General features: G+C 43.3%; 1 protein-coding gene across 1 annotated transcript; it reads right to left on the bottom strand.

Annotated features, from left to right (window-relative positions):
- Positions 1 to 16: 16 nt before the first annotated feature.
- Positions 17 to 11685, bottom strand: KCTD13 (potassium channel tetramerization domain containing 13). The gene is made up of 6 exons (XM_065920343.1): positions 11262 to 11685; positions 9759 to 9928; positions 3131 to 3220; positions 2989 to 3041; positions 2144 to 2339; positions 17 to 329 (listed from the first exon to the last, which is right to left on the bottom strand). Exons 1-6 carry the CDS (start codon positions 11503 to 11505, stop codon positions 93 to 95), a joined length of 990 nt encoding a protein of 329 aa, XP_065776415.1. The 5' UTR covers positions 11506 to 11685; the 3' UTR covers positions 17 to 92.
- Positions 11686 to 24743: the final 13058 nt, after the last annotated feature.

Below are 24743 nucleotides of genomic sequence, written 5' to 3'. Positions count from 1 at the left end.
GCAAAGCCGTGGGCAAAGATCTGGGAAGGGGGAGGAGGGAAAAAGAGAGAGGGACTCAGGTCCCAGTGGCTAGAGGAAATTCAGGGCAAAACTCAGTCCTTGAAGACAATCTGTTGGCCGTGAGGACGCTCATCGTGGGTGATGTGGCGCCGGACGTGGATCCTGCGGACACGGTGCTCTCGGTTCTCCTCATCCTCCCCTCGGCCAGCCCCGCCACCTCCAGCTGCACCCCCTGTGGCCTCCAGGAGGGCTGGGTCTGGGCCTCGGGGAGTCTCGTAGATCAGGATGTTCAGGGTCTCCTCAAAGATCCGGGCCTCTGGGAATTCCACCTGCAAAAGGCCAGCAACCCCCAGCTCCCTTTCCGGCCCGACTGTACAGCCATCCCCTCCCCCAGGCTGCTCCTGCATTGGCAGGCCTCCTAGCCTCTACGGTTGCCTAGCCGCCAGTCACAGGTTCCTTGAGCCTGGACTGTCCTCTTTGCAATGGCTTTACTCAGCAAAGTCATGCTTATGCTGTGAGGTCCAGCTCTGAAGTCAGGCAGAGTTATTTGCTTTGTCCTTTGTTGCTAGGTCTCTTGGTATTTTTTTTTTTTTTTTTCATTTGACAAATATTTATTGAGTGACTGCACAGTACCAGGCATTATTCTAGGCACCGGGGAATATAGCAATGAATAAAACAGGCTAACTTCCTGTCCGCAGGAAGTTTACATTCTAGGATGCGGACCCAGACATACACGTAATAAGACATAAAGTGTCAGATGATGACAAATGTTATGGAAAAGGGAAGGAATGTTACAACTTTAAAGACAGAGCTCAGAGAAGGCCTCACTGAGGTGACATTTGGCCAACAGCCAAAGGAAAGGAGGGAAGAAACCAGACGGAGAACTAGAGAAAGATCAGTCTGAGAAGAGAACAGCAAGTGTAAGAATTCTGGGGCAGGAGTGTGCTCGGTGTATCTTTAGATCAGCATCAAGGCCAAAGCAATGAGGCAGAGTGAAGAATAGTAGAAAGGGAAGAAGAGGTGGTTAAGGGTTCCCTTTGTGTGACTCGGAGGGATATGAACAACAAAACTTTAACGAGCTGCATTCTCATTACTGGTTTATCTTCCTGTCTTCCCAACTACAGAGGAAGCTACTTGGAAATTGGGTTATTCATTCCTTCATGCATTCAATAAATGTTTCCTAGCTTCTGTAGTGTGATGAAAGCCTGGCTAGTGCTAGAGAGATAGGGGAAAAAAGATACAGCTCTGCTCTCAAGAAGTTAACCCCTTGCTGCTGAAGTAAACACCCTCCACAGCCCCATCCCCAGCAGACTATAATCAGTGCTGTGTTTAGCTGTGAGGGGGGTAAGACCAACTTTTCTGGGGTGGTTGTCTTGAAAATTCATGAGCTAAGTTGTCCCAAAGAAAGTGATGCTTGGCTTATGTCTTAAAGATTAAGCACAAGTTCACTAAAAGCAGACAGGAATGAGGAAATATAATCCTAAGAGGGAACGGTGAGTGCAAAGGCAGCAAGGTGTGAACAGCACTGGGTGCTTAGAGACTTCCAAGATCTCCTGTGTACCTGAGGCACACCCTTCTTGTCAAGGTCAGAGGGACCAGGGTGATAAGATCTTCAGGGACAGATGTCATGACAGAGGGCTTGTTCTTTACTCAGCATCTCATTTACCTTGGTTTCAAGCCTCTTGCAGTGCTTAGAACGTCTCCAATGATGGTTGCCATGGTAATAACTCAAGGCCTACGATCTCAGTGTGTTCCAAACACTTCAAGTTTTAAGAACCTACTCTGGGTCATTAGATCCTTCTAAGAATCTAATGACAGGTACAGTCCTTCTACACAGAAAAATGCACACACAAAACCCAAAACCACATATTCTTTCAAGATAGCTTTGAAACCCAGCTGGCCTAGAATAAGAATACCGTTCTAATCCAACACCCTCCTTTCAGAGGTAGAGAAGCAGAGACCCACAGAAAGTTAAGATGACTTGCCAAGGTTACAGAGCTAAGACCCCCAAAACTTGGAACTCCAGCTCCTAACTCCCACTGATGGACTTCCCAGGCCTGACTGGATGACCTGCCTCTGTCCAGGGTGCTGATCCTGCCCACCGCCACAGCCCTCCCTGACCAGGCCCCGAACCCCGTCTGACCTTGGTCTGCTTCTTCTCCGTGGCATAGACAATGGAGGTGCAGCACACCTCGGCGATTTTGCGGCCCTGCCCGTAGAAAGACCAGCAGCAGATCTCGTCCCCCAGAACGTCCTTGAGGAAAAGCAGCCGCCCGTGGAAGCGCAGGGCCAGTTTGTCAAACAGCTCGATGTTCTTAAGTAGGTTGTCATCTGAAGTGCTAAGGACCAGGGGGGCCAGGAGGCCTCAGCACGACGGTCTTCCTTCCCTCTGTTCTGCAACCCACCCCCTTACCCCAGCTTTAGGGGACCTGAGACCCAGTACTCTAGTCCTGCCCAGCAGGCCTTGGAAAGGAAGCAGCATTTGTTCAGCAAGTTTCAGTACAGCAGAGGGATCTACCTGTGCAGGTTCTGGAGGCAAGTGGCCTCACCAGACATCCTCGCCCCACCCCTTTTTAACTGAGTGACACTGAGCAAATTACTTCACCTCTTGCTGCCTCAATTGCCTCATCTGTAAAATGGAGATCACAATAATACTTCCAACGACTGTGAGGTTCGTGAGTAAATATATGTAAAGCACTTAGAGCCATGCCTCTTATAAAGCAAGCACTTAGGAAATGCTAGTCATTATCATCTAATCCTCACTGGGACCCCAGTTTACTGATAAAACTGAAGCTCAAAAAAACCCCCAAAACCTGAAGCTCACAAGGAAAATGACCTCTCCAAAGTCCCCAGGGGGTAAGTGGCAAAGCTGGAATTTGCATCCAGGCAGGATTCTTTCCACACCCCGTGTGGCCATAACCCTCCCCGTGGGTTATGCTGGAGCCCAGGGTTCCACCCACTGCACTTCCCCACCTCCAAGGGGGTCACCTGGTGTAGGAGTACTTGTTGTTACTGCGGTTGTGCAGAAGCTTCACCACGGGCTGTTGGGGAAAAGAGGGTGGATAAAGGTGGGGGTCAGGCTGCCGGGACAGGTGCCCAGCCTCCACCCTACAGGGCTCAGGGGCCTCACCTTGGAGGTGCTGGCCAGGAGCTGCTGCTCCTCCCGGGGAGATGTCACCGTGGGGATGAGGCACAGCGGGGACACGTTCTCCCTTTTATGCTGGAGAAGAAGCGGAAGGTGATTAACAGCACAACCAAAGGTCACTTGCTCCCCTGCCTAAGAGCCTTCCAACACTGCTTGTTGCCTCTGGGAGAAAAATCCAGACTCCTCAGTGGTCCGCGTGGGAACTCTCTGATCTCAGCTCTGCCACTTTCCCCTGCCTGCCAGGCTGAGCCCCGCCTGTTCCCTTCTGCATCCGGCTTGTGCCCCCCGGGCCCTTTGCTGCTGCCACTGCCAGCAACGGCCAGCACTCAGTTGTCTGTATGGCCGGCCCTTCATGCCATTCGGATATCGATGCAATTAGCGCCCCTAGGAGGGTACCAGTCCTCCTCCCTAGGCTCCATGGCTAAGCAGCCACCTCTACTTCTTCCTTTTCACACTCTCCATTCACTTTCTTCTTCATGGCACTCAGGTCCTCACATTTTCTCGTTTTTTGGTATATTTGCTCATAGTCTCTTTCTAGAGAATAAGCACCTAGTACACAGTAGATGCTCAATAAATATCTGGCGAATGAATGAACCGGACTGGGTGGGAGGTTGGAGGGAGAACTAGAACCAGACACAGAGGTTTCTTTCCTCTTCTCTGCCTTTGAGAATTCTCATGCTGAAACCCCTCTCACCTCCCCCAACCGAAAAACCAGATGTGCAATTCTAATACAAATTCCAGAGTTGTTTTTAGAAACACCTAAGATTTTTACTAAAATTAATATGGGAGAACAATTCTACTCTTACTTAGGTCAATTTTTAAAAAGAGTCAAGAAAGAGGAGACTGACCCTCCCAGATATTAAAATACCTTACAAAGCCACAATAATGAAAACAGTGTAGGTCTTGTGTGGAAACAAACAAAAACAATGAAATACAATAGAGAACTTGGAAATAGACTGATATATCTATATATATATAAAATGAAAACTGATATTTATAGAGAACATCACAAATCAGTGAGGGCAAGTATGTATTAGTTATTGCTGTGTAACAAATTGCTCCAAAACGGAATAGTTTAAATCAACAACAAATACTTATTATCCATTTCTGTGGGTCAGGAATTCAGGATGGCTTAGCTGAATGCTTCTGGCACAGGGCCTCTCATGAGGGTGCAGTCAAGTCAGCTGGGGTTGCAGTAAACTGAGGCTGTCTTCATCTGGAGGATTTGTTTTTGAGAAAACTTATTCATATGGCTGGCAAGTTCATGCTGGCTATTGGCAGGAAATATTTGATCCCTGTCATTTGGATCTCTGTGATGGGTTACTTGAATGTCCTCACAATATGGCTGCTGGCTTCTCCAGAGCAAATAATCCAACAGAGAGCAAAGCAGAGGCCTTTTTTTTTTTTTTTTTTAATATTTATCTGGCTGCATTGGTCTTAGTAGCACACGTGGGATCTTTCATTCTGGCACACAGGCTCAGGAGCTGTGGCACTTGGGTTCAGTAGTTGCCCTGCTGCATGTGGGAACTTAGTTCCCTGACCAGGGATTGAACCTGGGTTCCCTGCATTCCAAGGTGGATTCTTAACCACTGAGCCACTAGAGAAGTCCCCTCACAGTCTTTTATGATCTAGTTTTGTTATCCCTATTCAATGTGGAAGGGAACAACACAAGGGAATGAATGTAAGGGAATAAGAATCACTGACGATTGCCTTGGAGGATGACTCCAATCTATCTTTTGGCCCCCATTGATTCAAACCCCTCCCATATGCAAAACATATTCACCACCTCTTCCTAAGATTCCCCCAAAGTCCCATTCCATTACAGTGCTGATGTCTTAACAAAGGATTTTACAATCGCATCCTCAGCTTCATCTTTAGACCATATCATACTGAGAATGCCCTGTATGTTTTCTTTGCTTGGAAGCCATTTGTTAATTTTAACGTCAGCTGTTATTTGAAAGGCTGGGAATGTTCAAGCATCCCCCCACCCCCAAATTACTGGCTCCTTTGTGTTCAATTCTTTTCCCTTTTGCTTACCCTCTCTTCTTTTGTTTTAGTAAAAGCAACAAGAAACCTGTGGTACCTAACATTCTGTCTGGAAATTTCTTTGCTAGATCACCCAGTTCATTAGGTATGTTTTCTACTTTCTATTAATATATTACTATCAGAGACAGTGTTGCTACTTCTGCCACTATATAACAAGGATCCCCTTTCCACCACTTTCCAGGAAACACATGTCACACTGCAGCCTCCTCAAAGGTCATCAGACTTCTATGAATACTCTAAAGCTTTTTAGGGTTTTCTTAATACTCTTCTCAAAGTCCTTCCAACTTCTGCCCACTCTGCAGTTCTAAAGCCACTCCCACATTTTAGGTTTTGTTTTGGCAGAATTGCATTCCAGATACCACAATCTGTTATCTGTTACTGGGTAATAAATTAGTACAAACTTAGCAGCTTAAAACAATAAACATTTATTATCTCACACAGTTTCTGTGGGTCGGGAACTTGAGCTCGGCTTAGTTAGGTAGTCCTGGCCCAGGGTCTCTCGCAAAGTTTGAGTCCATGCATTGACCAGGGTTGTAGTTATCTAAAGACTTGAATGGGCCTAGAGGATCCAGTTCTGGGATAGTTCACCCATTTGGCTGAGAGTCTGTGCTGGCCATGAGCAGGAGGCTTCAGTTCCTCACCAAGTGGACATCTCCCTAGCGCTGCTTGAGTATGCTCACATGGCATCTGACTTCCCCACAGTGAGTGATCTGAGAGAGGCAGAAGCTACTATGTCTTTTATGACCTAGCTTTAGAAGTCATACACTATCACCTCTGCAGTCTCCTACTGGTTACATAGGTTAGTCCTATGCAGTGTGGGAAGGAACTGATTATTCAGGTACCTGAATAAAAGCAAGAGGCAAAAAAAAAAAAAACCTGCTGGTGGCTCTCTTGGACAGTGGATACCACAGATTGTGAAGTAGATGGCACTGTCCCCTCCACAGAGGACAAAAAAGTTAAATCCCTTCATAATTCAAATTACAACAGTGAATTCTGTATACAAAAGATAAAATTATAAAGCTAATAAAAAAATACAGAATAAACTTAAACAAGATCCCAATCTTGTGGGGGGGGGAATTTGAATATATTAAATTCAAGAGTCTCTCCTGTTGACAATGAAAAGCATGATTTTATAAATAATTCCATGTAACATTGAAGGAATTATAATTATTCTACAACACTAATGAAATTATTGATTCTGGTGACAACTGACAATTGACGTGTGGTTGATCGATAGCTGCCATTCATAAAGCACCTAAATTACTCCGTAGTTGGCAATGAAGGAACGGAACTACAACGAAGGAGCAAACCATCACCACTTGAATCTAGTGGCCAGTTCTGAGCGTCAATGATGATGCGTCATATTAACAATACTATATGTCTTGATACAGTGTGAAATATGTAACATTACTTTAAATGTTTTCTAATCAAAATTTTTTATATCAAGCCTTTGAATCTACCATCTAGTTTAGAAAAACTCAAGAGAGGGTGAGGGTTAACAAACCGAATCAGGCAAATTTGGAAAGTAGGTCATTGTGCAGGACAACTGGTGGTCAGTATTATGAGAAAAATAGAACTGCTTTGGGTTGGAAAAATAACATAATAACCAGATGTAATGCAAGAATCTAGACTGGACTGGTTTAGATGTGAACCAGCTATGACAGACATTGCTGGAGCAAATGAAGAAATATGTAAAAGCCCTTGATGTTAGATAAAATTTCACTGACATGCAAAGATGGCAATTATTAACAAACAAACAAAAAAAGCAGATTACAAAGCAACACATACACCATAATCATATTTTAGCAAACACACTCACACAGGAAAAGACCCGGAAGAGTATTTGGTGCTTTTATTTTTTTGATTATCTGTGTTTTCTAAATTTCTATAATACTTACATACACTTTAAAAATAATAAATGGTTATGTATAATTTTTAAGTTAACAATTTCTGTTCGACAACAGATGCCACAGATAGATGACATTCTAAGTGAAATGATTGGCAACATCTAAAACTGACTAGAAATTATTATCGGAAACAGACTTTCTCAACCGGGGTTACTTATTGAATATCAAAACCCAGCAAATAATCTGAGTAACTATTTTCTCAACTCTTCTGAAAATGTCTGATAAATAGTACCATTCTATATGCACAGAAGTTAACTTATTATGTAAAGTATACGTCCTAGAATAATAGGGTTTAATTCTCTCTAGGAACTAAACTATGTAAGAATCTCCAGCAAAGCAACAAGAGAAAGGAAATTCAATAGGAAATTTGGTAAAGAATATGACTTGGCAACTGACAGGAGGGGAAACCAAAAAAGCTAGTGAGTATATGAAAAGATGCTTAATTATCAGAAGTATGCAAATTAAATTAGATCACTCTATACCAAACAGATGGACAAAATTTGAATGCTAGGTGATGCCATGAGTTGTTGAAGATATGCCGAAATGGGATTCCTTATGCATTGCTCATCAACAATATTAGGTGCTACAGCCATTCGGGAGAGTAATCAGATGATACTTGCTGAAATTAATCTGTATGTGTCCCGTGGCCCAGCAATTCCAATCCCAACTATAATCATGCGAAACATTGATCCAGGACCCACGAGGGCACAGGTACAAAGATGCTCATTGTGGCATCATTTGTGGGGGCAGGAAGCAGGAGGCAGTCTAGGTCTCCGAACTCAGGAGAATGTATAAATGAAATATTACGAATGCACATCAGATTCCTGCGCAGCAGTTAGAAGCAAAGAACTAAACATACGTACAGCAGCATGAACAGAACTTGGAAAAAGTGCTGAATTAAGAAACAACACACAATCCATAGCTCAAAGGCATTTATGGAAATTTAAAATGCTTATGTATACAAAGCAACACTTTATAGTTTTTCAAGGGTACAAACATAATCCAAGCAAACATATTAAAACATTAGAACTGGAGGGGTACCTATGAAAACGAGGGAAGTGGGCAGGGGATCGGGGATGAAGGAAAAATGAAAAGTGAAAAGATCTGCAGAGACTAAAGATGTTTAAGTGCACACATGAGAAGTATGATGAACTCAATACTCTGTACCTGAATCTTAAAAACAAACCCCAAACCTCCATACAAATATGCATATTCTAGCTGAGTTGGGGATGGGAACAGCCTTGAGAAAACTTTGAAAGGCGGCAGCTGGAGCACAGAAGAAAAAGTACTGTACTTGGGAGTCAGATAAACTGGGGTAGACTTGGAGCTCTGCTGCTTAAACGGTTCTTTGACCCTGGATGTATCCCCAGCTTCCCTCATGTTTCTTTTTATGTCAAACAAATGTACAAGGGGGTGACAGACCCTAACCACAGTGGATATGAGATAACAATAGATACATGTAAAGCTACCAAACAGGAATGCACTTCCAAAATCATCTAGTTTAATGTTTTTCAACTGCAAGTGGTAACTCATGATGGGCCATGAAATAAATTTAATGGGTCCCAAATAGCATTAGAAAGAAAGAAAACATAATATATCAGAGTGTATTTCACTAAAAGTATCATTTTATAGAACTCTTACTTCAATTATATAAGTGAGTGAAAGTTGCTCAATCGTGTCTGACTCTTTGCAACACCATGGACTATACAGTCCATGGAATTCTCCAAGTCAGAATACTGGAGTGGGTAGCCCTTCCCTTCTCCAGGGGATCTTCCCAACCCAGGGATCGAACCCACGTCTCCTGCATTGCAGGCGGATTCTTTACCAGCTGAGCCACCTGGTAAGCCCTCGGTTATACAAAGATGAATATAAAAAATGCATTTTTCTCTATGAGATATAGTCAAAAAGCTTGAAAAACAAACACAGCTATTGCCCAAAGGAATTTTATATTTTGGATTTCAAGGACCAATAAGTATTCCCCAAGACAACAGAAAGTTGTTCATAGTTGCCACTTTTTAATATATAAAGGGCATCAAAAAAGAAACTCTTATGTTATTAATATTATATCATAAAAGAAAGGACACTTTTAACATTGTAAAAATAGAACAGAATAAAAGGCTTTCTGTGAAACTCACTACATCGCACGTATTTTTCTCATTTCCCTATCTTCTGGAACATGAGAACAGAATGCCAGAGGTAGAAACTGACTCACTCAAGGTCACTCAGTCAGCAGTGGGGGAGGTGACATTAACCCATATCTCCTGGCTGTCCTTTCCAACCTCTTTTCCTCAGAATTCTAAGAGATCCCCAGAAGAGAAGCCCAGCAGATGGGGCTCTGGAACCCCCAACCCTGTTTTATCGGGAGGGGCTGCTTCCACGGTATTTCATTGCTAGAAATAAAAGTTACTTAAAGTCATGGAAGTGATGGAATGCTGCCTCCCAGGTTAGAACCAGATCATGGAGGTCATTATATTACAATTTAAAGTTAGAATTTTTTTTTAACTTAGAGCGACAAGGGCATTCCTTGGGATTGCTGAGCAAAGGAGAGAACAAATTGGGATTGTGTTTAAGGATCATTATTCCTGTGGCAGTGTAACAGGTGGACTGGCTGGGACCTAGGCATCGCGGTGGGACTCAGGAGGTGGGGAAGGGACGCTCACCTGCAGGGCCAGTTGGCAGTCCTCAATCAGCCCCTGCACCAGGTAGTAGCGGGCTTCGCCCAGCAGCTCCCCCAGCTCTCTGGTGCTCTCAGGCAGAGGCACAGACCCGTCCCGCAGGTAGTTGAGAATTGTACCAAAATGGCGGCCGCTCCGGTCAATCAGCACCCAACCTGGTGGGGTGGGGAGAGGCAGAAGAAAGGATGGCTTTGCTGAAGGCCACAGAGCTACTATATTTATGAAAAAAGGATTCCAAAGCCACAAATCTGAATGTCAACCTGTCTCAGGCCTCTGCCATATCCAAGAAAATCCCTTTAAAACATCTCTAGTGAGTTCTCCCATGGGCCTTTTATTTATTTTTTAAACACATTCAGTCACAGAGAATTAATTCCCTCCCAAGTCTGGTCTACACTGAGAAGGTTCTCATTATGAGAAAGTACCTACAGATGACCTTATCAAGAAACCCCTAAAAAAAAAAAAAAAAAAGAAAGAAACCCCTAACCTCTTGTGCTAACTCTGACCACCCTATTGAGAATGTCTACCCCACCCACCACTTCACTACTTTATAAACTTATTTCTATCTGAAATCACATGCTTTGCTCTCGTTTTTGTATGTTTGGTTATTCTCCCCTACCCAACCCCCAAACTATTTCTAATACTAACTGACATTTACAAATACTTATTCAATAAAAAAAATTATTCACCTTCAGGCATATGAAGGCTGAGCGATACCGCCCCAATTTTTATTTGCCGGCTTTCATAATTCTTAACCCCTTCTGAATTCTCAACCCCTTCTGAATCATCTCCCCCTCCCCCCTTCAAACTTTAAAGTTCCACTTGGGCATGTGGGGGACGGAGCTGAATGCAACACTTTCAGAGGGTAAGGTTCACCTGGTGAGGAGAACTGTCCACTCTCCATTCTGGCGTCCCTGGCAAAGCAAAAGCAGCCCCCTCCTTCTACAGTCTGTATAGATAGATTCCTAGAGTGTACAAGGATCTGCGTTAGGGGAATAGAGACAGACAAAATCCTCTAACACTCCGGGATGGTTGTTGGCAGCGTTGAGGAAGAGAGCGGAACAAAAGGCTCGGCGAGTGGAAGAAACTGATGAAAAGTTGCCTGGAAGGATGCTATTGCCAGCATGGCGGGATCCCAAGTCTTTTGAGCTTAGGGGTGAAGGGTGGGAGTGTCGGTAGGACGCAGTGATGAATATTCTCAGCTGACATGTTTAATCACTTACCACTGTGCCTGGCAGAGTAGCTGGAGGGGCAGGGGGTGGCGGGTGGTCCATGAATGTTGGTTACTACTGCTGGGGTAAAGACCGGGGGAGGAGGGAGATAATGAATGAGAAAAGGGAGATGAGATGGGATGTGGGCACCGGAGGAGGTGAGAACGAGCTGACTGGACGGTAGGAGAGAAGGGGCATGAGGAGACTGGGCGACGACGACTAGGGGAAAGGGAGGCGGGATCTGGAGGATGCAGGAGGGTAAGCAGGGCGGTTCGCGTACCTCCGGCGTCAGTAAGCACCTCCGCGCGGCCGCTGAACATGGCCTTGAGCCTGGAGTCCTGTCCGGTGAGGGTGCGCAGCGTGGTGTAGTGCAACGAGCCGCCCACGTTCAGCTTCACGTACTTGCTGTTAGTGGTCAGTGGCTTGAGACCGTAGGCGACGGAGCCAGGCTCGAGACCCGAGGGCTTAGCGACCTCCAGGGACGGCGCCTCGGCCGCCGCCGGGCCCGAGGCCTCGGCGGACATGCCTGGTGGTGGCGACGGTCAGCGACCCTAGGTTCTCTTCGCGCTCCCTGGCCGCTCCAGAGACCCCGAGACCTGAGCCCTCGGACCGGACCGGTGGCCAGCACGCCCCTACGCGGCCGCTATTCAGCGACACTGGCCTTCTGTCCCATCGCGCCGGTACCTCCCGGAAGCCGGGCGAGCACCTGCGCAGGCGCATCAAGGCCCCGCCCCCGACTTCGCGGGGCCAGGAGTGCGGAGCATGCGTAGTAGCCTTGGGCCGCTGGCAGGTTAGGCTGTGGCTGAACCGGTTGCCGCGCGACGTGCCCTCTGGTCGCCACTTTTGGGGTCCCGAAGTAGGACGCTCTTGGCCACCTGCCTGTTGAGGAAAGCGTCGTCCCTGCAGCGTGTTTCTGCTCTCAGAGCGCCTCGTGGGCATAAAGGGAACACCGGTCCAGAGAGGCAGGGGATTGGAAACAGTTCGCGGCCTTCCAGCCCCGCGCATTTGACAGAGAAAAGCGCCGTAGAAGCTCTTAAAGGAGATAGAGGGGGTGGCCTCACAGAGGAGGTGGCAGTAGTGCTAGAGCAGGCAGGGTGTGAGGAGGTAAGTCGTCATGGGGGGCTTCTCTGAGGAGGTGATACTGAGCTGAAGCTCAGAAAAAGCGGCCACGAGCAGGTGTGATGGGGGAGCGTTCCAGAAAGAGCCACAGGCAAATACAGAGACCCTCAGGCGTAAACTCACTGGACAAAGTTGAGAAGCAGAAAAGGTCAGGGGTGGCTGGAGTAAAGGTCTTAGAATCCCAGCCGATGTCATAAGACACCCAACCCCTGAGGGAAAAAGTAAGCTGGAAACATGTTGATAAAGCGTGGTGAGAAGTGTTTTTATGGGACCCCATCTGTATTCACTTGATGGGCTGACACCTCAGAGAAGTCTACCTGAATGTCTAGCGGGGTGCCTGCTGGAGGGAAAATGAGAAAAATTGAATAGTTTCCGCCCTGCCACCAGTTCACTGGGTGATCCTGGGTAAATCACTTTTCTCTGGGCTTATTTGGTTCCTTTTCTGCTTAGTGAGGGGTGCAAATTTAAATGCCAGGGAACAGGTAGGAATGCAAAGGAGTGGAGTGAACCAGTTACAAGGTACTAGGGAGTCCTGGGGCTGGTGGTGACCTACAAAGTCCATGCTTTATGAAAGGACTGCCAATTTGGATTTTTCCAAATGTTGCTGATGAAAAAGAGAAAAAGGTGTGGCTGGGAGCTAGTTTACACTCTTCCTTCAGAAACCTCAATATTGCTAGGAAGGAGCCTGGCCCTATTAACTAGGCTATGGTGTTGCCCTGTTGAGCATAAACAATTTTACAGAACACCAACATCAGACAAAGCCAGTCTCTTATGAGTTGAAAGACCATTCCACGATCATATCTGAACCCAAAACATTGCCCAGACCACAAAAATGATCAAGCACAACCCTCTCCTCCACAGCTTGAGTGACTACTATTCCTTCATTGAATAGTTTTAGCCCTGATCCATTTCTCCTAATTTCTAGATAAGAATTACTAAGATGAGACTTCCCAGTGTCTAAGACTCCTTGCTCCAAATGCAGGAAGCCTGGGTGCAATCCCTAGTCAGGGAGCTAGATCCCACATGCTGCAACTAAGTTTGTATGCCGCAACTAGAGATTCTGCATGCTGCAGCTAAGACCTGGTGCGTCCAAATAAATATTTTTAAAAATGAAAAAATTAAGACAACCAAAAGAATTATCCCCACTTCCTAACACCATCCAACCTAGAATAAACCTCCCCTTTTCTCAAGCCCTCCAAGAAAATCATCTAACAAAAGTTCCAATCCTGAAATACCAAGTGAGTGAAAGTCAGTCAGTTGTATCCAGCTCTTTGTGACCCCATGGACTGTAGCCTGCCAGGGTCCTCTATCCATGGAATTCTCCTGCCAAGAATACTGGAGTGGGTAGCCATTCCATTCTCCAGGGGATCTTCCCAACCCAGGAATCAAACTCGGGTCTTCCACATTGCAGGCAGATTCTTTATGGTCTGAGCTACCAGGGAAGCCCAATCCTGTAAGCTATTTTTATTATGCACTTGCTGAGATGCCCAGCATGGGTTCCTCATGATATGTAGGCTCCCTTGTTCAGGTGTGTTCCTGGTGGTCTTTGCCTGGAGGGCATTGTCAGAAATGGAGGCTCCATGGCGATTCAGCTGAAGCCCTCAGTACCGTGGACTGGGATCCTTAACTCTAGTAATAATGTGCACATCTCAGACCCGTTGTGTCTCTCAAATGTTTGAGGTGCCATCCTGCCCATGACTAGGAGGTAAGTTCTTGCTGAACTGAGCTCTGATGTTTTGTTGAGACCCTTGAGTTTGGGAATTATTTTGTTTGTTTTCCTTGGAATAAGATCCTCTTCAGGGACTTCCCTGGTGGTCCAAGTGGTTAGGATTCTGCACTGCCAATGCAGGTGGTACAGGTTCTATCCATGGTCAGGGAACTGTGATTCCACATACCACAACTAAGACCTGGTGCAGCCAAAAAGAGAGATCCTCTTCAGTTTTTGGGTTATCCAATCAGATTTTATTTTTCCTTGGAGAATTTATTTTCTGACTTTCTACATCTGTCTGCTCCAACGGTCTCCCCATTGGATATTGTTTGTCTGTCAGAGGAAAAGTATATAGGAACAAGATGGAAATGCAGCCCTGGGTGTCTAAGAACATTACAAAGACTTTCTTGCACAGTGTCTGGTGGCTGAACATCATTTGTCCCTCTAAGAAGCTGGGCATGCCAACCACTTGAGGGTCAGTTAGCATGCTGGAGTGTCATTTGTTATCCAAATTAACCAGACAAATCACTTCGTCAACCAAGGCCCAATAAGTTGATCCTACAGCCGGCCCAGGGGACTGTGGCTTTTAGACCCTCAAACCAGGGTGCTTTGAATAAACTTTGCCTTAGGTTGCCATTCCAAACCATTGTAAGGAGTTCTGCCTCAGTTCTGTGTGTGTCTGAGAGAACTGCTTTGTTTCACTTCTTCTGCCCAGAATCAGGTCATTTGCTCTGGCTTCTGATCAATGACGATTGGTCTTTGGCCAAGTTCTAAAGATACAAGTTTGCACAGCACTGTTTTATGAACTCTTGTCTCAACTAAAACTGGGCCAAATTCCTGATTCCTTCATGTTTTCTTACAGTTACATTAGCTTGTATCCTTATCTTTCTGACATAATTTCATTAGGGACCATTTAGAATTGCAGTGGCCATTTTGGAGAACTTGGGACAAGAAGAAGATTCTTTATTTGAAAGGCACAAAAAGAAAGGTAGAACAAAAAGAGAAGAGATGCTCATGAGGGGGTTGTCATGTTAGTCAAAAATAGATTGTTTTGTTTAACATAGGTGATATTTCTTTTCTGTACTTTGGAGATTAATAAATACTGATTTTTAAATTGTATAGCTCTATTTTCAAGCACCTAAGATATGTCTTAAAATTAGGTGGAACATGACTCCTTTTGTGTGTATGTATTAATATATTTCAAAATCTGGGGTGGCGGGATTTGCATTTAAACAGTTTCTTTTTTGGACTTAAACTATTTTATCTTTTCCTGCAGAGGGAATACAGATTAGCTTTTTTTTTTTGGTAATAGTTTCATATACTATTACCGTAGTAATAGTTTCATGATTGTCTGAAGTAGCTTTCTCTCATTTTTTCCCGTCCATTATTCTCTCTTGGAGAAGTTTAAAGCGTAATCAAAAAAACATTTTGTTGAGTGTGCACAATTCAGTTAAGTACAGTTGGCCTTCAAACAATATGGGTTTGATCTCCAAGTATATTGGAAAAATTGGAGGGGGAATTTGTAATAATTTGAAAAAATGTGTAGCCTAAAAATATCAAAAAATTAAGAAAAAGGTATATTATGAATGCATAAAATATAAATAGATGCTAGTATGTTTTGTCATTTGTTAACCATAAAATATACACAGATCAATAAAAAAAGTGAAAATTTATCAAAACTTTTATACACAAACATTTACAGACTCTTCATGGAATTATATAGCACGGCATGCAGGATCTTAAGTTTCCTGACCAGGGATGGAACCTATGCGCCCTGTGGTGGAAGCGTGGAGCCCTAACCTGTAGACCACTAGAGAATTCCCTATCTTTTCATTCTTGATGTTCAATGTTAGTAGTACTCAGGCTTCCCAGGTGGTGCTAGTGGTAAAGAACTCGCCTGCCAATGCATGAGACCCGCATTTGATCCCTAGGTCAGGAAGATCCTCTGGAGAAGGGAATGGCTATCCACTCCAGTATTCTTGCATGGAAAATCCCAGGAACAGAGGAGCCTGGTGGGCTACTGTCTATGGGGTTCCAAAGAGTCTAACACGACTGAGTGACTAATACACACAATATTATATTAGTAGTACATTTACTAACTACAATGTTTTGTGTAATATAAGACAGTATTGACGTTGATACTGACAGATGATTCATCATGTTAACATATGGTATCAGTGTCGACAAATACAATCAGTATCTTAAGTGTGTTTTCTCTTTCTTAATAGCATTTTCTCTAGCTTACTTTATTGTAAGTATATAATACATATAACATAAAAAGTATGTTTTAATCAACTGTTTATATTATCAGTAAGGCTATTAGTAGCTAAGTTTGAGGAGGGAGTCAGTTGTGCCCTAGAGGATGGGGTTTTGAGGAGTGTTACTTCCTTAAGTTCCCTAACTCCCACATTGTTCAACGGTCAACTATAATAAAAAAAAATGTCTGAAAGGATTGCTAAACTATATATGTTTCCTTTGTGAGCACTAAAACGTATATTTATGTAATAGGTTTTGTATAGTTACAGGTAAGATAGAAATGGGCTGAATTCCAAGATAAAAGGAGTTTTTAACATGATCTAGTGTTTTTACATTTTAATTTGCTATATAAAAACAATGCCAGCATAATATTTTGGTTTATACAAGATAAGGGTTAGTTTTCTCATGATTTAAACTTTTTTACTTTTTATATTGATTTTATAAGTATCTTAAGTTTTCATATATGATTTCTTTTGAAATTTTAAAAAATACTCACCATGCTGTCCATTATATCACCAAAACTTATTTATCTTATAGTTGGAAGTTGTACCTTTTGACCACCTTCATCCACTTCCCCAACTCCAACCTCCAGCCTCTGGCAGCCACCAATCTGTTTTCTCTTTCTCTGTTTGAATTTTTTAGATTCCACCTGTAAGTGATACAATATTTGTCTTTCTCTGTCTATCCTGGTGGCTCAGCTGGTAAAGAAACTGCCTGCAATGTGGGAGACCTGTGTTTGATCCCTGGATTGGAAAAATCCCCTGGAGAAGGGAATGGCTACCCACTCCAATATTCTGGCCTGGAGAATTCCACGGACTGTATAGTCCATGGGGTTGCAAAGAGTAGGACACGACTGAGCGACTTTCACTTCTGTTAGCATAATAGTCTCGAGGTCCATTCAAGTTGTCACGAATGACAGGATTTTTTTCTTCTTTGTGGCTGAAATAAATAAATACATAAATAAATAAATATTACATTTTCTTTATTCATTCATCTGTCAGTGGACACTTAGGATGTTTCCATGTCATGGCTATTTTAACTAATGCTGCAATGAACATAAGGGTGCAAATATCTCTTCTAGACATTGTGGTTTCATTTCCTTTGTCTGTATATCCAGAAGTGGAATTACTGGATCATAGGATATTTCTATTTTTAATTTTTTTAACACCCTTCATACTGTTTTCCAAAGTGGCTACACCAGGTTATATTCCCACCAGTAGTGCACAGGCTTCCCTTTTCTCCACATCCTCTCCAACACTTATCTCTTGTCTTTTTGATGACAGCCATTCTAACAGGTGTCAGGTGGTATTTCATTGTGGTTTTGATTTGTATTTCCCTGATGATTAGTGATATTGCATGCCTTTTTATGTACCTGTTGGCCATTTGTTTGTCTTCTCTGGAAAATTATCTAGTTAGATTCTCAGTCCATTTTTAAATTGGATTTTTTTTTTGTTATTGAGTTGTATGAGTTCTTTATATATTTTGGATGTTAATCCCTTATCAAATATGATTTGCAAATATTTTCTCCTACTTCATAGGCTGCCTTTTCATTTTGTCGGTTTCCTTTGCTGTGTGGAAGCTTTTTAGTTTGATGTAGTTCTACTTGTTTATTTTTGTTTTTGTTGTCTTTGTTTTTGGTATCAAACCCAAAATATCATTGCCAAGACTCATATCAAAGAACTTACCTTGCCTCTATGTTTTCTCCTGGAATTTTAATTGTGTTGTTATCTTTTGGCTCATATTTCCTAAGTAAAATGACATACATTGTTTTCTCCAGGGTACTGAGCCTCTAGTCCATTGGGAGACCTCAAACTGAGCATTCTTAGACATTTTCTAGAAGCTACTTTTACAGTCTTTTACAGAAGACTGTGGGCAGCTTCTGTCCAAGATGAAAGGTCAAGATGATAACTGCACATATGAACAGATTCTGCAGAACAAGACTACTTTTTTGATTCTTCAGTACCCTTTCCCTTACCTTTTGTTCTCCTAGTAATCTTGCCTATTGTCTTTAACATCCTCTTTGATTAACTGTTTTCTTTTTTAATTTAAATATTTTAATTTATTTGCTGCATCAGGTCTTAGTTTCATCATGCAAGATCTTTCATTTTGGCACATGGACTCTCTAGTTGTGGCACAAGGGCTTAGTTCCTTGGCATGTGGGATCTTAGTTCCTCAAGCAGGGATCAAACCCATGTCCCCTGCTTTACAAGGCAGATTCTTAACCCTGGATCACTCGGGAGGTCCCCTAAAAGTTTTCTTAATATGTCTTCCCTATTTTCATCTTGTTACTTTTGACTCTTGTGGTCTCCTTCTGCTGCTTAAGGAAAAAAAATAGTCTGGTGCATATTTTTCAGACTGTAGGTATTGCTCTGAATTGACCTCATTCCTGGAACTATTGCCTCCCTATCTAATCCTGTTGACCAAAAAGGTAATAACTTCTAACATACAATGTAGTTACTCAAAACAACTCCCTTCTGATCTTAAGTTTTTCTCACATAATTAATTCCAAAGTTCGGTCTTAACAAAACTTGGACTTGAATGAAATGCTTTTGCTAAGGTAATTATGCTCATGCTGGTGCTCAGTCAGTTTAGTCATATCTGACTCTTTTCGACCCTATGGACTGTAGCCTACCAGGCTTCTCTGTCCAAGGGATTCTCCCTTATAAAATCTAGGTCATCCGGAATAGGAACTAAAGATTGGGGCTATCCTTGCTATTCTTTTCTAAGACACTCCAACTTTACTTGAAAGCACCATGTAATCCATTCAAGGAATCTGTCTACCTCAAGGGTCCCCAAATTGGGTACTCCTAACCACAATCAATGCCTCAGTAGGGTCCAATGTTTTTTCCTTTTTGATGTGTCAGGTTAGTTGCAGCATGCAAACTCTTAGTTGCAGCATTGTAGGATCTAGTTCCCTGACCAGGGATTGAACCTGAGACCCCTGCATTGGGAGGGCATAATCTTAGCCACTGGACCACCAGGGAAGTCCTGGGTTTAACTTCTCATGCAGACAACAGGCTTTTACCTGCCTGCTGTACACTAACTTATCCTGTGTATTCAGGGTAATTGTTAAGAGCCTTTAAAGTACTCTAAACTATCACTTCTCCAGAAATCTCCAAAATGAGGCAGACTGTTTAAGAACAGGCTATTCAAGAAAACTCCCAGGAGGGATAACCTACTCCATTATCATGCATGCTGTATGAGCTATACTTGCCAGAGAGGGGTAATACTACTGGAAAAGGTGATCCAGATCTTGTCTCTAACCTCAGCAGACATCGTAAATGACAACTGCTACTTAGAAGCCCAACAACCAATTTACATTTAAATTCATTAACCAAAGGGAAATTCATGTTTTGGCAAACACAGCTTGAAGCACCTATATAAATACAGGTCAAGTTGAGCAGCCTGTGACTATGCTAAAAAAATAAATAACTTGAATTGCTAAGAAAGACAAGCTGGACTTTGGAACTACTAATAGCAGGGGCTGTTCTTCGTTGTGGTGTGCAGGTTCCTCATTGCAGTGGCTTCTCGTTGCGGGGCACAAGCTCTAGGCACGTGGACTTTATATTATGGCAGCACACTGGCTCAGTATTCACAGCTCATGGGCCCTGGAACTTGGGCCCAGTAGTTGTGGTGCACAGGCTAAGTTACTCAACATGTGGAATCTTCCTGGACTAGAGATCGGACCCATGTCTCTTGCACTGGCAGGCCGATTCTTATCCACTGTACCACATGGGAAGTCCTGGTCACAGTTTTAAATGCTGGTATGTAACCATCATTTTATCAGAGGTTTTGAGAATTCATCCGGCAACAAAAGGAGAAGGAAAGACTAACCTTAGTCTAACTATATAGATCTTCTCTTGACAGTTTCCTGATGAACAAAATCTTTGCAATGGTGAAAATCTGGGTGGTAAGCTAACATCCTGAAGCATGACTCCATCTGCCTTTGGTCAAGAGGGAGACAGAAAGAGAAAGCATCCTCTGACAGCCTGGAGCTGGCTGGCACTATCATCTCAGCCTTGGTGTTGATAGGAGCCAGTATGAACTCACAGCTAGATGTTTTCTCTTGATAAAATGTAATCGATTTTACAGAACACCAGTATCATAGATTCAGGGCCACTCTGTCAACTGTGATGGATCAAAACAAAAATAAGACCACCATGTTATTATATCTGAACCCAGTCAAAAATAAGAATAAGGACTTCACTGGTGGTCCAGTCACTAAGACTCTGAGATTCCAATGCAGGGGGCCTGGGTTCAATCCCTGGTCAGGGAACTAGATCCCACATGCCACAACTAAGAGTTCATATGCTGCAACTTAAAAGATCCTGCATGCCGCAACTAAGACACAGCACAGCCAAATAAATAAATAGTAAATGAACAAAAAGCAAGAACATTATCCAAACAACAGAAATGACTCAATACCCACATCCTGCCTAATATAAATTACTTTTCCTTCTTTATCAGTGATAGCTTTAGTCTTCCTATCATTTAGATTAAAAGTGTTAAGATATCATAGAACTACTCCCCACTTCTTCATAGCATCTAAATCACAGTCAGCTCATTTTCTTGAATCCTCCCCAGAAACCTAACACAAGTTCAAGTCCTACAGTAAGTCATTTACAGCATCTCTTACTGAGATGTCTCACAGTTTCACATATTGTGTGGTCTCCTTCTGCAATGAGTCAATGAACCCAACTTTGTTCAATTATAGGTTTGTTCTTGAGAGCCTTTGACAGGAGGGCATTGACACCGAAAACTGGATTTTTTTTTTCACTGAAAAGATATGGATTTTTAAAAAGTTGACTTAAAACATGTTTTAAACATTCTGAACTCATACCAGATAGGTTTATGGGTTTTATTTGGCCTGGGGAGCTGCCAGTTTGCAACCCTTTCAGTTGGATGATCTCCCTTCTGGGTATGAATGATGAATGGTGAACAATTATGCAGGATGCAAGCTGAACCAAGGATAGAACACATCCTTTCACATGCATCATTTCATTTAGTGTTCTTTTCCACTTAAGTCATTCAGGACTCTCTTGATTCTATTCATGCTGTGCCATTTGCGCGGGGGCCTGCTACATGTTTGACTATAAAGGAGGTCAGATCCCAGTTTTACAGGAAGGTGTTGATGTATACCTGTTCCCTTTTCACTGTGAGCCTGTAGCCATAGGAACTGTGATACAGCAAACACCACCACCTCCACGATCAAATCCTCGGGGAACATAGTTCGTTTTAATGAAGTTGACCGGATCACAGAGGAATCTGGGGGACTTCCTGGGCTTCTCAGCATTGTGCCTCCTCCTGACTTTAAGCTGGCTCTGGGAGAGGAAGAAAGTGGAGCTCTGTCAGGCATGGGCTTCTTACTGGGAGCTGGAACTTGGGCCAGGCAGAGAAAGGCTGTGGGGAAAGATCCTTCCAGGCCTGCTTCTCCTGAGGAGAAAGCGGGAGAAGAGCCTTGTATACCAGGTCCTGTGGTCTCTGAGGCATTGCTAGTTCTGGGAGTGTATGAATGGAGTCTAGAGCATAGAAGGATTCTAGCATCACTGAGGACGTTGGCTAAAATATCTTTAAGGACTCTTCCAACCCTGAACCATAGGAACAAGGGACTCAATTCTATGATATCTGCTTTGGCTTGTGAAGATGGAAAGGAACAGAACAGCTGAGTAATGTTTTTTTTTTACCTGGCTAACTCACTTCCCTTTATGTATGCCTGCCATTTCCCACATCATATGTCCTTCACTCTGTTCTCCAAATGCCCAGGGACCTTTCCCACGTTTCACTGCCTGAGGTGAGCTCTGGGGAACCCTAAACCCACCAAACCCCCGCCTCTTCCTTTTCCTCTGCTTCATGGGTCAAGGTTTCTGTCTCAGTTTCCCTGCATGACAGGACAATTTCCCTAGGAAGGGAGCCAGCTCCAACCCTTTGGCAGCCCAGACTTCCCTGGCCAGCGCTGATTCTTGAGGTCAAGACAGTCTTCCTGTGTTCGTAATATCAGACTGGGCCTTGTTGTAGAAGAAACTGACTACTTAGTATCCCCACTCTGAATATAGCCACCCCAGGGAAACTCTCACGGCCTCTCACATAATACATGGATCTTAACCCCTAATCAAGGTTCTTTGGACACTCTCCAGTGGGCCGTGGCCACCATCTTTCCAGGAGTAGCTCAGTGGCAAGATCAAGTTCCTAATCCAAGTCTCCAGTCCCACTCCTTTTCCCTTTCTCATCCAGAGAGAGATTGAAGACAGAAACTCCTAAAAAAGATGTGACGTTTTCTTGTCAATCACCTAAGGCCTAGTGGAGGGTTGAATCCTTCTCCATCCTTTCCTAATATGCAATTGTGAGTCTTACGTTACCATTAAAATTTTTTAAATTATTATTGGAAATGTAATATACATGATAAAAAAATTCAGACTAACAGAGTATACAGTGTAAAATAAGTGTTCCCCCTCACCTTGACTTCTGATACTCCAGTCCTCCTCTCTAGAGGCAGCTGCTGTTCAGAGTTTCTTGTTTATCTTTCCAAAATACTCTGTGAACATATAAGCATGTGTATCTAGTGTTCTCCTTTTGTGAAATACACATATTGTCATACTCCATGTTTACCTACATTATATGCTTTCTATTTGATACATCTCAGAGCTTGTTCTGTGTTTGTACCTACAGATATGTCTCATCTCACATAGCAGCCACAGAGTATTCTATTATGGATATACTATAATTTGTATAAGGCCCTACAGGTGGGACAGTTAAGTTTTATATATATATATATATATATAAAATAAACAATGTCTCAGTGAATATCTCTGTATCTTGGAATACTTGAATGAGTAAATATGATAGATGCATTCTTTTTAAAATTTTATTTATTTATGGCTGCACTGGGTCTTCGCTGCTGTTCACGAGCTTTCTCTGATTGCAGTCGAGCAGAGGCAACTCTTCGTTGTGGTGCGCAGGCTTCTCTCTGTGCAGATTTCAGTAGTTGTGGTGCAGGGGCTTAATCGCCCTTTGGGATGTGGGATCTTCCCAGACCAGGGATCGAACCCTTGTCCCCTGCATTGGCAGGTGGATTCTTAACCACTAGACCACCGGAGGAGAAGCCCTGATAGATACATTCTTAAAAGCAGAATTTTAGGAAGTAAATGTTTAACTTGATAGATATTTTTCACTTTGTCCTGCAGGGAGCGTAAGTCAGTCAGTTTACACTCCTGTCAACACTGTGGGCAGGCCTGTTTCCCACACGGTCACTAACAGAATATTTCCGGACTTTTGATCTTGGTGTGGCTTTACTAGTTTATTTATCAAAATAATACATGTATACTATTGTCAGGCCCTGAGATGACAAGAATAATAATTCTACAAGAATGTAGAAATATATCAGATGGGTCCCAAACTTTGCCCTCATGATCTAGACATACAAACGACAATATTATCTGGAAAATCCAACAATGGTTCAAGATACAAAGGTAGCCGAAAGGAGGGGGAATTAATTTGGGGGAAAGTGGGGCTTGTTCACAGCCGGGAAAGACTCTGTGAAGAACCTGATATCTGAGATGAGTTTTGAAGAATTCATTTAATTAATAAATTTGTGTGAAGCACCCACATTGTGCGAGGCACTCTTCTGAGTCCTTAGAACACACTAGTGACCAAACAAAAGATTCCTATCCTCGTGAAGTTTATGTTCTAGTCAGGGGGTAGTCAAAAAACAGTAGACTTGATGAATAAGTAAATTATGTAGTATGTTACAAGGTGATAGGCACTATAGACAAATAAAAAGCGGAACTTTCCTGGTGGTCCAGAGGTTAAGAATCCACCTTCCAGTGCAGGGGACGTGTATTTGATCCCTGGTGGGGGAACTAAGAGCCCACATGCCATGAAACAGCCAAGCCGGTGTGCCACAACTACAGAGTCTGTGTGCTGCGATGAAGAGCCAGTGCAGCCAAAAGAAAAAGAAAAAGCAAAGTAGGATAAGGGGATTAGGAGTGTCCATGGCAGAGGGGATGTGAATACTCGTTTTAAGTAGGATAGTTGGGTAGACCTTGTAGAGAAGGTGACTTTTGAGCAAAGACTTGAAGGAAGTGAGCAAGTTAGCCAAGCAGATATCTAAGGAAAACTTTGCAGGCAGTAAGAACAGCCAGAACAAAGGCTCTAGGGTGAACGTACACATGACATAATTGAAAATCAGCAAGGAGGTCGGTGGGACAGAGGGAGGGGAAGGGCAGTAGGAAATGAGGTCAGAGAGATGATGGGGGGCCTAGAGCTTGGAGGGCCTTATAGGCCATTGAGACAACCTTGGCTTTTCTCTTTCTCTCTGGATCCTTGTACCACTGTTCCTTCTACCTGGACTCCTCATCCCCCAGAACTTCACACAGAAAATTCGTTCATATCCACATCCTTAAGGCATCAGTTCAAATGTCACATCCAAAAAAATTTTTTTTAAATTAAAAAAATGTCACATCCACAAAAAAAGGTTTTTTTTCCCCTCTGTCCTCCTTATATATTTATTTAATATTTATCTACTTGGCTACACAAGGTCTTAGTTGTGCTACACAGGATCTTTGACCTTTGCTGCCGTATACCAACTCTTCATTGGGCATGTGGGATTTAGTTCCTTGGCCAGGGATCAAACCCCAGTCCCCTGCATTGGGAGCACAGAGTCTTAGCCACTGGGTCATCAGG

Source organism: Muntiacus reevesi, chromosome 2 (genome assembly GCF_963930625.1).
Source record: "Muntiacus reevesi chromosome 2, mMunRee1.1, whole genome shotgun sequence".
NCBI classification, from domain to species: Eukaryota; Metazoa; Chordata; class Mammalia; order Artiodactyla; family Cervidae; genus Muntiacus; species Muntiacus reevesi.
The sequence above is the reverse complement of the archived record's forward strand: the minus strand, read 5'-3'. Positions and strand labels throughout refer to the sequence as shown.

What these genes read in the sequence shown, in the direction of transcription:
- KCTD13 (XM_065920343.1), bottom strand. Translation starts at nt 11,505, where the DNA reads ATGTCCGCCGAGGCCTCGGGCCCGGCGGCGGCCGAGGCGCCGTCCCTG. An exon ending in GGTGCTTACTGACGCCGGAG is followed by an intron (nt 9,929 to 11,261) that starts GTACGCGAACCG and finishes CCACCCCACCAG; the next exon opens with GTTGGGTGCTGATTGACCGG. An exon ending in AACAAGTACTCCTACACCAG is followed by an intron (nt 2,340 to 2,988) that starts GTGACCCCCTTG and finishes CCTGGTCCTTAG; the next exon opens with CACTTCAGATGACAACCTAC.